Below are 13,886 nucleotides of genomic sequence, written 5' to 3'. Positions count from 1 at the left end.
GAGTTTTCGAGTCATTTATTTCAGCAACAACTGTAACTGTTGATAATTACATTTGCAAACCATAGACTATGAAAAAGGTTTGGCACAGTATGATACAATTTGAGTTCCAGTGACATCTACTAAATAATGCAAATTGCCCCTAAATAAAAATATTTATAACAAATTCACTTCTTAACAACCTACTGAAAATCTACAGGACCATAGTTGCTACTAAGAAGTTTTTTTTTTTCTCCAAACCTACTGATCTGATTATAAATCTAACTTCTACATAATATGAAAGGTCATGTAGATCCAGTAGTAGGCAGTACACAGAAAGTCGACTTATAAAATATTGAGCTGCTTTCTTTTTCTTTCTTCCTTGATATTACTTCTCTGAAGTGAGAACATTTCAATATACATAAGTTTTTTTTTCTTCCCAAAGGGCAATAGCTTAAAAATCAATTGCCCAGTCAACCAAGCCTCCTATCTGAATAGAATTGCTGTCCCCTACCATGCTGATTGTGCCAAAAGAAATGCAAAGGCACAGCACTTCTACAGCATAGCCTGATGGATGGACCTGGTTTACCCACATCATTTCTCTATGTGATACCCACTCTAAATAAATTGAAAATCTAACGAGAAAAACGACACTTCGAATTGCGCCATCTCTTTATTCACTCATTAATAGTCTCCCTCCATTCACTCCTCTTTTGCATTCTCGTCTTTCCTGCACTACAGATATTCCACATGCATCCCAAGCCCCTTCACCCTATCCATCCATCTCATTTTCAGTCATCCTATCAAGTTAACTCAATCCATCCACTTTGCTTTCCACATCCTGCTAGTCTTTCCTTGTTCTTTCTTTCCAATGTTCAAATCACCTCAGCACTTTGTTGTACCCCATCCAACAGCTCTCTTCCTAGCTGTTCTCTGTCGCACCTCCGCATTTCTCACACTTGGCATTCTTTGCAACATCTATCACAATTTTTCTAATACTTCATCTCAAAATTGACTTAATTTTATTTATTTATTTTTGCTTATCAAGTCTACTTCATATATCATCATGGGTACAACCATTCTTTCACACAACTCTTTGATTTCATCCCTAAATATCTATACCAGGACTAATGATGGATACTCACATGTGGTGATCCTGCAAGATGGACATTGAAGCTACCCATTTTCAAAACCTGTCAACCTCCTTACCTCCATTAGGAGGTGAAACCCTGAGGGACGGACACTTAATCTCCGGACTGGGTCCAAGATCTCCCTTTCTCAATTTCTATTATAATTCTTACATTTTTTCACACATAAGAGAGCTGAGGACTACAACTGCTCATCTTCCCCTACCACTTTCAAATAGTGACATGGAAAGTCCTACACTAAGGTTGCTTTTACACCAAGCAAATTGAATCATTCTTGAAGAATCAACATAATTCATGAATCGTGTTGGTTCGCCACACTAGCTTTGATGCAACTGTTTACATCAGGCGAATCAGCATGATTTGAATTGACACAATTCACCTGGTGTAAAGTTACATCGAAACCAGTGTGGCGAATCAATATGATTTATGAATCATGTTGATTCTTCATGAACTGAATAGATTTGATTCACTTGGTGTAAATGCAGCCAAATGAAACACCGTCAACAATCCAAATTTCTTTCCAGAGATCTGTGAAAGGGTCTGAGGACTGTTTCCAGCCAATGCGGGGCTGCAGGTTTTCCACTTGGTGAAACCTGAGGCAACAATTAAATAATTTCTATATCTACATCTCATCTGCCTTCCTCTAGTGGCTTAAGCCATGGACATTAGAAATTCAAACTTAGGAACTTGTTCCATTCAAGAGACGGTTGATATTAACCATATGGTTGTCTTGCATAAATTTAGGATCATGTATTATTAATAACACTACAGTATGTTATTATCAACTTTCTTCCCACTGATCCAATTTTTTCTTAAGAAGTTCATAATTAGATCTGTGTTTCATCAAAAACTGACCCTCAAAGTGGAAGACTGGTATTTCGTATTTATAAAGGTTGTACCATTTTTGATTCTCCTCCTCTTCTATATCCACCTCCACCAGGTTGAATCGATGTCTTAGGGGTTCTAGCACCTGTTGGAAAAAGGAAACCCAAGTTATGGCATGTGCTTTCATAGAAGTATAAAAGATTATAGTTTAATATATGAATTTCTGTCATACATACATATACCAAGGCTTTTCCCCCCTTACAAGGGAGGTAGCCAAAAAGGAAAAGGCATAAAATCATTTCCACCCATTTCATCCCTGAATACACTCCACACCCCTCCACCCTCCCTCTTATCTTAGCACCTCCTGGATGACAGGTCATCCCTGCACCTTGTCCACTGCCCTGGGTTAGAAGCAGTGTTGCAAGACACAGCACATCCACAGCAAGGCCGCTTCATTAAATCGGCGACCCCCCATTGCATAAAAGAAGATGGGGAGAAATCCCTTCGGGCTGCGTCAAATTTTGCTCACACATACTACCTCACCCCACCCATTCCACCTCATGCAATCACAATATCATCCATATACAACATTTCTCCATTCACCCGTCTTCTGTCATGAAACCTATAATTGTATGCTCTATATTGGTACATGTTCTTTCACAACTTTTGTAATTCAGGTACTAGAGGTGGCTTTACTGTCAAAGTTAATACATGTTCTAGATAATACCATGATTTTATTCAGCTATAACTAGGCTGAGGGGGAAGAATGGGTGGTGAATGGGAGTGGAATGGATGGGAAATAAATGGGTGGGAGTAGGTAATTGCCTTTTGATTTTGCTACCTCCCTTGTAAGGGGGGAAAAAAGCCTTTGGTGTATTGTACATCTAGGCCATCAAGGTCAAGGATTACATACACACACCAAAGGCTTTTTCCCCCTTACTGGAGAGTATCCGAGTCAAAGCATCCACCCACATCAACCACAAAAATGAAAATTCCGTGGCACTATACCTCAAGTGCGACTTCACAGAGAGGGCAGGGATCCTTTGTGAAAAGTGTCAGGGTTGGTTTGGTGGTGGTTTTTGGATGGCTTCTGCAGGAAGAATATCATAACCAATTTCTTACCTTGACCAAATTTCTAATTAGTTAGAAACGAGGAAAACACAGTCAATACAAGTTGATGTTTTTTGTTTTTATTATTCCATCTTTTTAACATATTTTTGGAATTTCATGAAGCTTTCACTGATGTGGTTTGATGGAGGATTTAACATTTTGTTAAAAATAACAAACCCTCCATCATTGAGGGTGATATCCCACTAAAGAGACGGAGCCATAGAATTGGTAAAGGAATGGAGGGATAGTTGAAGTTGAAAGTGATCAGCATTATTTTTTGAGTGGAAATTAGTCTTCAGTCACTATAGAATGCCCACTGACTTGGTCAACTGGGACGTCACTATAGTTCCTAAAACATCAACTACAGATGAGTAAGTAAGGAGTCTAGATTACAGATTTTAAGGCCATTTACCAGTTACTTCAATTTATTGATGAAGTCTGTACAGAGGTGAAAAAATAGTAATTAGTTCCTGGAAACCATAATTATGTAAACAAAGTAAAATTAGACACTCATTTGTGTGGTTACAATAACTGTTCAATATTTTTTTTCATATGAAAATTCTCATGATCCAGTTTAAATAACATTTCTCAATACTCAAAAAGGGAAAGAATGAACTAGTTATAAAAAATAATTTATTTTGTCACTCAAATTACATCAAACAGATCCTGAAATATCATGGCTTATGAAAAAATACCTATATAATTAAACCTACCCTCACCATTTCACATTAATGAAGTCTATTTCCAACTTAGTATCAAATTGCATTGAGCTGCTACAACAACAACAACACCCTCATTTTAAAAACTCTGAATTAGTCTGAACAATCTGGGAAAAATGTTCAGTCCAGGCAACCCCTGAGTAAGGCCAAGTGGAGAGCCACTTACAACTTCTCTAGCATGATTGCAGAAGCTCCTCCTCCTCCATTGCAAATGGATGCCACACCCTTCTGCCCTGGTTGCAGAGCATGGGCTAGGTGACCCACTATCCTTGCACCAGACATTCTGGAAATAGGGAACAGATATTGCATTAAACTTCCATACATACATATACCAAAGGCCCTCATCTCCCTTATAAAAGGAACCAAAAAAAAAGGCACCACTTCCACCCATTCCATCCCTATCATAATCCACTCCCTTTCACCCTCTTCCCTCCCTCTTCTCTTGGCACCTCCTGGATGATGGGTCATCCCTGCATCTTGCCCACTGCCCTGGATCAGAAGCAGTGTCACAAGACACAGCACATCCACAGCAAGGCCACTTCATTAAACTTCCAAGGGGCAGAAATAAGAGCAAACATACATCACTCAAAAAAATATTGCATTAAGTTTCTTTGACCTCATATGTGGCCCTCACCCCACCTCTTTTTCTCCCCGGAATCTCCCCCTACTGAATTAAACTGCCACCATCCAGAGCAAAATATATCAAGCTTACCACTGAGTTCAGAGGGATATGTGATAACATATGACTACAGTATATACACACACACACACACATAAACATGCCAAAGGCCCTCTCCCACTTATAAAGGGATGGACAAGTCATAATATAACCTGCTTCATACACAATGAAACCCTATTTAACATCCTGCATACTCTGGAAACACGCAGATGAAAAGAAGTAATATATACTGAAATATGAAAGCTTACCCAATAGGGTGACCCAAGGAGACAGCACCACCATGGATGTTGACCTTGGCAGGATCCAGGTCACACATTTTTATGTTGGCCAGAACAACGACTGAAAATGCCTCATTGACTTCCCACATCGCTACATCATCCTTATGTACTCCTGTCATTTCCAGCAGCTGGGGGAAAGGAACAAAAATTAAAGAAACCACTAACCAGACATGGACGCAGAGTTCTTGTATGTACAGAATACAACAGCGATTATCTATGTTTATATTAACAGGTGTACTGCAATGTTTCCCTGTATGGAATACTGACTACACAAGTTTTATTCAATTAATACTTAAAAACTTTAACAACACCCCTTATGGATTGGCTCACGTAGCATTCCTGTAACTGGATACTAAACTCTACTTAAAGACAAATGCAAATAAATTTAAATTTCTACTATCCCTCCTTTCTCCCTCCCTTGTCTCTGCTCCACACAATGCTATATTGCAATTACTTCAGACATACATTCATCCCAAATACACATTTCTCATAACACTCTTCAGCACTTCTGGGATGAAGGATTGTTCCTGTCCCATCACAATGCCTGAATCACACATAATGAAACATGGTACAGCTCCTCCATAGCTGGAGCTGGTCGACTCTCACTGGTTCATCACATGGCAACCAACTTTTACATCCATTCAAAATAACTTATGAAGCAGATGAAGATTTCCCATTATCCACTCACTATCTTTTACACTTTTTCCTTTGCATAATAGACATACATACAAAGGTCCTTTCATTATATCCATCCACATTATTTTTTGTCTTCTTCACAAACTCACTCCATCCACTTTGGATTTATATACTCTTTTTGACTAGTTGTTCCAGATTCATTCTTTTCATATACAGACACCACCTCAGCAGTTTCTGATGTGTCTTATCCAACAGCTTCTTTCATATCTCTGCCCTTTGCCTTGCCTCCACATTTCCTAACTCTATTGCTTTTATCATATCCAGCCATACCCATGCATACCCAAGGCCCTGTCCCTCCTTGGATGAGGGGTAGCTGAGTCAATGCACACCCACTTCATAATAAAAAATAACCCAGTGGCCAATAAATTTGATTTTAACCTTTTCACTCTGGGGCACATCGCACGTCTGGCAGCAATAGCTGCCTGACGTGCGATGTTGTGTCATAATAATCGCATTATAAAAACTAAAGTCAGTGCTCAGTCGTTCGTTCTCTTTCACCCGTGAATTTTGATAACCATAGAAAATATGATGAAGCCAGTTTAGAGAGAATGGAGGTTACGTAGGTACGACTACAATAAATATAATGAAGACGCTGATGTCGGCATCATCACGTACCCACTTGCTCCTCATGACGCCTATGTAGGCGTCACCGTATGGAAGTGGTTAAAATATCATTAGGTTGAAACGAAACTAGTTTTAACATGCATGACATGGGTGTGTGCTGATTTATCGAGCCACCTTATAAGGGAGAAAGTATTTATATAGTACATACATACATATACCAAAGGATATTTCCCCTTACACAGGGGGGTAGATAAAAAGAAAAAGGCATAGAAACCACTCCCACCCATTTCATTTCCTATATATTCCACTCCCCTCCACCCTCCCTCTAATCTTGGCACCTCCTGGATGATGGGTCATCCCTGCATCCTGTCCACTGCCCTGGGTCAGCAGCAGTGTCGCAAGACACAGCACATCCACAGCAAGGCTGCTTCATAAATTCGGCGACCCCTCCTCTCTGTCCCCCCATATAGTAAGTAAACTACAGTATATTGACTTTTTACCTTTGGTGTAGCATGTGCTGGTGCAATGGGGAAATCAATGGGATCAGTAGCAGCATCACAGAATCCAATAATACGTGCAAGAGGTTTGACGCCATGGCGCTCTGCTGCTTCTGCTGTCATGAGCACGCAAGCAGCTGCTCCATCATTGAGAGTTGAAGCATTTCCAGCTGTTACAGTTCCTCCTTCACGCTGCAATAATTCAAAGTTTTAACTTTGTGTCAACACATATAAAAGTACCCACGTCTCATGCATGAATTCATTCATATCTGGCAAGTCCCACTTGGCTTGATTATTGGAGCATTGCGGGCATCCCCATTGAAATATGGTCATTACTCAGCAACTTAAGTACAATAAAGATAGCCAATCCTAATGAAGACAAAACACACATACACAAACAAGTTAACAAAATCTGATGAACAATGTACAGCTATGGCACCACGCATCAGGATTGTACACATTTCTAGACTACATGGCACGAGGTGATCACACCAACACACCTGAAACACTGTAGCTAGTTTTTTGAATTTATCAAAGTTCACTTTCTTGTATTCTTCATCTTCTGACACGGTAATGTCAGGTTTGCCACGTTTGCCAGGGATTGTAACGGGAACCACTTCATCCTTGAATACTCCAGCCTTCCAGGCAGCTGCTGATTTTTTATAACTATTTAAACCTGTAAAATTAAAATGATACCTGACATAATTTCAGGAAGCGTAACACACACACACACACACACACACTAATAACCCTTTACCCTTTATATATGGGGGGTGGCCTAGTCAAAACACACACACACACACTTGCACCAAAAACAAAATCCACTCAACCGCCCCTCCCATTTTGGCACTTTAGGGATGAAGAGTTGCCCCGTCTTGCACCAAACTGCTTGGGTCAACAGCAATGCAGCAAAGCATTTCTTCCACAGCAAACCCAAAAGTCAGAGATTGTGGTTAAATTATCTGATGTCTGAATAATTAAAATATTATGCTTGCTTACCATACTCGTCCTGATCTTCTCTTGTGATGCCCAATTTCTTTGCAGTGTTTTCACCACAATTGCCCATGTGGAATTTATTGTACACATCTGTCAGACCATCAAACACAATACCATCCTGCAAGAAATTAAAATCAGGGGTACTACATGTAATATAAGAGAGAGAGAGAGAGAGAGAGAGAGAGAGAGAGAGAGAGAGAGAGAGAGAGAGAGAGAGAGAGAGAGAGCAAAAGAGAGAGAGAGAGAGAGAGAGAGAGAGAGAGAGAGAGAGAGAGAGAGAGAGAGAGAGAGAGAGCAAAAGAGAGAGAGAGAGAGAGCAAAAGAGAAAGAGGGAGAGAGAAAGAAAGATGGAGAGAGAGAGAGAGAGAGAGAGAGAGAGAGAGAGAGAGAGAGAGAGAGAGAGAGAGAGAGAGAGAGAGAGAGAGAGAGAGAGAGAGAGAGAGAGAGAGAGAGAGAGAGAGAGAGAGAGAGAGAGAGAGAGAGAGAGAGAGAGAGAGAGAGAGATAGATAGATAGATAGATATGGGGGGGGGTCATCAAATGTACACTCACCCTACAGCTATCTAAAAACCTATCTAATGTTCCTCCCATCTTAGAACTTCATGGATAAAGGGTCATTACTGTCTCCTGCCACACTGCTCAGGTTAGAGGCAATGTAGCAAGACATAGCACTTCTACAGCATGTCCCATCAACCAAAGCTGGTTTATTTCTTCATTACATGGCAACCTGGCTTTGGCTACCTCCCTGGTAAGGGGGAGAATGCCCTTGGTATATTTATGTACATACATGGCAACCCTCCCTTATCCACTCAAGAAATGAGGCTGACAAAAACTCTTCCTTCCAGCCATGTTATTTCCTCATGTAGTCACTATCTTCCACACTCTTTCTTCTTTGCTCGACAGAAATTCTTCTCGCATCCAGTTCCTATTGAACCCTGTCCATCCATCTCATTCTGTCTTCCCTTCAAACTCCTTCCACTCACTTCTGTTTTCCACACTCTTTTCACTAGTCTTTATTCATGAAGTAGAAAATCAAAGACAACAAACTCACTTCTAATTTCACACCTCCATACGGCGAGTCTCCACGGGCCATGTAGTATGGTACATTGGACATGCTCTCCATGCCACCTGCTACCATTACTTCTTGACTTCCGCACATGAGGGATTGAGCAGCCATCATGACTGACTTCATGCCAGATGCACACACCTTAAAAGGAACACATCAAGAATCAGTCAGTAAGAATTAGTTACAAAGATTACAAATCAATCAGTAAGAATTTAGTTTTTATAGACACAAAATACTGTTAAAGTCATGATTCCTTTGCTGATGAATATAAACTATTGTGCCAAAAAAAGCCTTATTTATGAATTATTTATAGATTAATCAAAATAATTGTAAAGATCCTGCACTGATCCTTCCATTGTCAACATTAACACATCTCTAGAGACCTGGGGCAACGGATTGATTGATTTATACAAATTATGGATCCTCAACCTCTAGTTTTTATACAATGAGTATGATATACTTGGTCTCAAATTTCTAACCTAAGTTATAGTTTTCCTGTAAGTGCAACAGTTAGTCCAGTGTTGTTAGTAGTTGATGAAAATCATACATACATATACCAAGGCTTTTTCCCCCTTACAAGGGAGGCAGCCAAAAAGGAAAAGGCATAAAATCATTTCCACCCATTCCATCCCTGAATACACTCCACTCCCCTCCACCCTCCCTCTCATCTTAGCACCTCCTGGATGACGGGTCATCCCTGCACCCTGTCCACTGCCCTGGGTCAGAAGCAATGTTGCAAGACACAGCACATCCACAGCAAGGCTGCTTCATTAAATCGGCGACCCCCCCCCTCTCTGTCCCCCCATGCATAAAAGGAGAAGACGGGGAGAAATCCCTTCGGGCTGCGTCAAATTTTGCTCACGCATACTACCTCCCCCCCTCCCCCTGCCCATTCCACTACATGCATCACAACATCATCCATATACAACCATTCTCCATTCACCTCTGTCTTCTGTCCTCTCCCGTCCTTCCTCAACAGACATTCCCCTCTTCCTCAAAGCCCCTTTCACCCCATCCATCCACCTCATCCTAGGACGTTCCCTCATGTTCATTCCCTCCACATCTGCCTTCCATACCTCTTTTACTAGTCATTCTTCACTCATTCTTTCCATGTGTCCAAACCATCCTAATATTCTTTCATCAACCCTATCTCTCAAATCCTTTTTCACCCCTGTTCTCCTCCTCACCTCCTCATTTCTCACTCTATCTAGCCTAGTAACCCCCATCATACTTCTCAGACACCTCATCTCAAACACATTCAAACTCCTTCTCTCTTCCTCTCTTATGTTCCATGTTTCTGCCCCATACAGTGCTGTTGGCACAATCACTCCTTCATACAGTCTCCTCTTAGAATCCATTCCCAAATGTCTATTCCTCATTACACTTTTTAATCCACCAAGGCATTTACTTGCTTCTCTCAATCTACATTCTACCTCCACCTTCACTCCACCTTTTCCTGCCACATTTGCACCCAAGTATCTAAAACTATCCACTTCCTCCAGTCGCTCTCCCTTAATGCTCACTTCCAGTCTACTGCCACTTTCACCCCTTGTACATCTCATCACCTTACTTTTATCCACATTTATCTTTAGCTTTCTTCTATCACATACTCTCCCAAACTCTGTCACCAACTTCCTCAATCCCTCCTCCAATCCTGCCACAAGTGCAGTGTTGTCCGCAAACAACAGCTGGCTCACCTCCCACTTTTCACCATTTTCTTTAACCATATCCAATCCCTGACCCACTACCCTTGCATTTTTGATGATGAAAATAATGAAGAATATTCAATGATGATGAAAATAATGAAGAATATTCCAATGTTAGTGAGCATTGCGGATATATCCAAGAGAGCCTAAATTACCATACTAAATACCCTAAATTCTTGACAGCTCCTAAAAGCTTTCCTCCTATCCCGTATATCCGCAAAACCTCCCACGGTGCCTTTCTGTCTACCCTGTCGTAAGCCTTTTCCAGGTCCATAAAGGCCCAAAAAACATCCTTTCCCTTTCCTATAGCTTTCTCACATATCTGTCTTACCACAAAAATCTGATCTACACAACCTCTACCTGTCCTAAATCCACACTGTTCCTCACCAACTACTCCCTCTGTTCCTCTCCTAATCCTCTCAATCAAGATCCTCCCATAAGCCTTCCCAACTACACTTAACAAGCTAATCCCTCTGAAACTACTACATTCACACTTGTTCCCTTTTCCCTTGTAAAGTGGAACTATACAGGCACTACTCCAGTCCTTCGGCACTCTACCCTCTCTCCAGCAAACATTAAATAACCTCACCAGCCAGTCCACTATCACTATACCTCCTTTTTTTTTAGACATTCTGCATGGCATCCATCCAGACCAGGTGCCTTACCAGCTTTCATCATCTTAACAACTGCCTTTATTTCATCCTTCCTTATTTCTCCTCCATTTTCCTCACTCATCACGGTCATTTTCTTAGCATTTCCCACTGCAGCTATCTTTCCCTCCCTATCCTCCTTCACATTTAGCAACTCCCTAAAATATTCTGCCCATCTTCCCCTTACTGCCTTCTCTTCCATTATCATCTCTCTGACATTAATGTGAGATTAGCCATCCTACCCTCTAATCTTAGATTTAACATAAATGTGCACAAACCTTGTTTATGGTTGTGCAGGGTGTGGTTTTGGAGAGTCCAGCAAAGAGCACTGCTTGTCTGGTGGGGGCCTGCTTACACATAGCTTGACATACATTGCCCATGTACACTTCTTGGACAGCTGCCGGATCTACACCTGCCCTCTCTACAGCATTTTTAATTGCAATGGAACCTAGTTCAGGGGCTCTGAATGAGGCTAGGGCGGATCGGAATGATCCCATGGGCGTTCTTGCAGCACTGACAATGACAACATCATGGATACCCCTTACACTAGTGCGGTTCAACTGGCGCAAACAGGTCTGTTAGAAGAGAGTAGAATTAAATAAATACACACCACAACACTTTCTTAGAAATACCTTAATATCCAAATTATGTACGACAAGATATTCTTCAAAGTAATTCGGACCAAATTACATTTAACAAGTGTATAATCTATGGATTATCTATGACATTACAAATTATGTTAACATTCTAGTTCAGCAATTTGTATCTAAAATTTTAATTTTCTACATGAATACAAACATTACTAAATATTTATGAACATCAAGACCTTACTAGACAAATGTAATAAATGCTACTATATTTTTAGAAGTGTCTTAAGAATCACAAAACTTTGTGTGCCCAATGTAACAAAGAAAAATATATAAATATCCCAATATATCACTAGTCTCGTATGAAAAACTATGATTAGATAAGAGATGCCAAGGTCTGTGTCTCTGGCTAAGTTCCAACAGCATAGGCAGGGTCTCACTAATTGCCAAACAAACCGAACAAAACCGATAAAAGCCGAACATACCAACAAAACCTAAACAAGGACGGTTTTTGCTCAAATGCACACTTCTAAATATATATGACTGCATTATTTGAACTATTTTCTTTAAAATGTGTGATTTCCATGTAATATGATCAAAGAGAAGTTACCTTTTTATCCTCTGCAAAATTACCGAACACAGCTACAATTCGACCCAGCCCGCCGTCTATGATCACTGGTGGTATGGATCAAACTACACTCTTTTAAGTTTCTTACTATTGTGATATTAGTGTAATAGATTGCATATAGTTGAATTATTTCAACTATTTTCTTTAAAATGTCACACCTTTTATAGGAAATAGTTCAAATAATGCAACCATATGCTAATTTGTTACGGTATTTGTAGCTGTGGTCGGTCATACTGCAGAGGCTAAAACATAACTTCTCTTTGGTCAAATCACATGAAAATCACACATTTTAAAGGAAATAGTTGAAATAATTCAACTATATGCAGTCTATTACACTAATAACACAACAGTAAGAAACTTAAAAGAGTGTAGTTTGATTCATATCACCAGTGATCATAGACGGCAGGCTGGACGAATCGTAGCTGTGTTCGGTAATTTTGCAGAGGATAAAAACGTAACTTCGCTTTAATCATATTACATGGAAATCACACATTTTAAAGAAAATAGTTCAAATAATGCAACCATATATATTTAGAAGTGTGCATTTGAGCAAAAACCGTCCTTGTTTGGGTTTTGTTGGTTTGTTCGGTTTTTATCGGTTTGATCGGCAATTAGTGAGACCGGCATAGGCATAGCTAGATAGAGGAGTCTGGGGATGCAATTCAAACGAGGATCCAGTAGATAGTTTAGGTACAGCACTACTTTAGTTCAAGTTATGTTTGTAAGGTGATGGAGTGTAACACAAGGCTACTTCAGCTAGTATGTTATGTAACGACCAACACTGAGTAAAATGTGTGAATGTTTGAAGTTATTTAATATCGACACAGCTGAGATGGATCTCCACTGTCACTGAGGGACAATGCAGCCTCTGTACCTCACTATAATTATCATACCTTAATCCTGCCCAATAAGGTTGTATATATGGTGATAAGTGCATGTAAAGTTTTCTTACTATGTCGGAATGGCTGTGTTTGTGAATGAAGTCTGAAATCTATAATAATCAGTTCGATCATAGTTCATACCGATTAGCCTAGGTGCTAGCTTATATAATAAATATATTGAACACTGATCTATCGCACCTATCTCTGATGTCCGCCGTTATGCCATGGACAGCACCATCTTTGTTCTTAATTACGATTTGGCTGCCTAATATGTCTGAAAAATAATCTAGCGTAAGTATGCCTGACCACCAGTTCGTAGGTATAATCATAATGTTCGCCAACATTGGATGAACGACTGAATTTAGAGATCTGTTGAAAGTAAAAATCTGCCGGCAATATCATAATCATGGTTTCATTTCAGGTTCTAAATGCTAGATTTTTCCATCACATTTACGTTTTACGGTAATTAACTGATGCTAGTTTAACAAATATGACAACTTTTTGTTGGAATCAAAATCTAGAAATTCCTAAACTTAACAATTGTTAGCGTTCGAGTTATGTATGTACACGGTGATAAGATGAACCTATATGTTAGAATGACTATGTCCGACCAAATCAGAAAATTGTGACGGTGTAGTCTTGTAATGTAATTTCTAACGTTTATCCAAACCTTAGAAAATAGATGCGGAGTCAACATTTCTCTCTGATTTCCGCGGTAGCTTCACCCCAAAACAACTAGTTTTCAGTACGCAGAAGCGAATCGAGTGCAGACGACGCCATCTATGAAATGTATATATTGCTTGATTTCATATCTATATACCTATTTCATTAAACAAAAACACATATAAGATGAAAATATAGTTGATAATAAGTTTTGGAAA

The 13,886-nt window shown here is 39.9% G+C and overlaps 1 protein-coding gene across 4 annotated transcripts; it reads right to left on the bottom strand.

Annotated features, from left to right (window-relative positions):
* Positions 1-13,785, bottom strand: Acat1 (Acetyl-CoA acetyltransferase 1). 4 transcript variants are annotated; one of them, XM_076173982.1, is made up of 10 exons: positions 13,676-13,785; positions 11,188-11,484; positions 8,539-8,694; positions 7,492-7,606; positions 6,993-7,168; positions 6,496-6,684; positions 4,706-4,863; positions 3,945-4,061; positions 2,958-3,039; positions 1-2,094 (listed from the first exon to the last, which is right to left on the bottom strand). In XM_076173982.1, exons 1-10 carry the CDS (start codon positions 13,700-13,702, stop codon positions 1,906-1,908), a joined length of 1,506 nt encoding a protein of 501 aa, XP_076030097.1. In that variant the 5' UTR covers positions 13,703-13,785; the 3' UTR covers positions 1-1,905. The 4 variants fall into 4 exon arrangements, with proteins under 4 accessions (XP_076030097.1, XP_076030100.1, XP_076030098.1 ...); XM_076173985.1 differs by lacking the exon at positions 2,958-3,039 and having other exon boundaries at positions 1,952-2,094; XM_076173983.1 differs by lacking the exon at positions 1-2,094 and having other exon boundaries at positions 3,039-3,084.
* Between the last annotated feature and the right edge of the window lie 101 nt (positions 13,786-13,886).

This window comes from Oratosquilla oratoria, chromosome 35 (assembly GCF_046742065.1).
Source record: "Oratosquilla oratoria isolate Oo_2021 chromosome 35, ASM4674206v1, whole genome shotgun sequence".
In the NCBI taxonomy this organism is placed as follows: Eukaryota; Metazoa; Arthropoda; class Malacostraca; order Stomatopoda; family Squillidae; genus Oratosquilla; species Oratosquilla oratoria.
The sequence above is the reverse complement of the archived record's forward strand: the minus strand, read 5'-3'. Positions and strand labels throughout refer to the sequence as shown.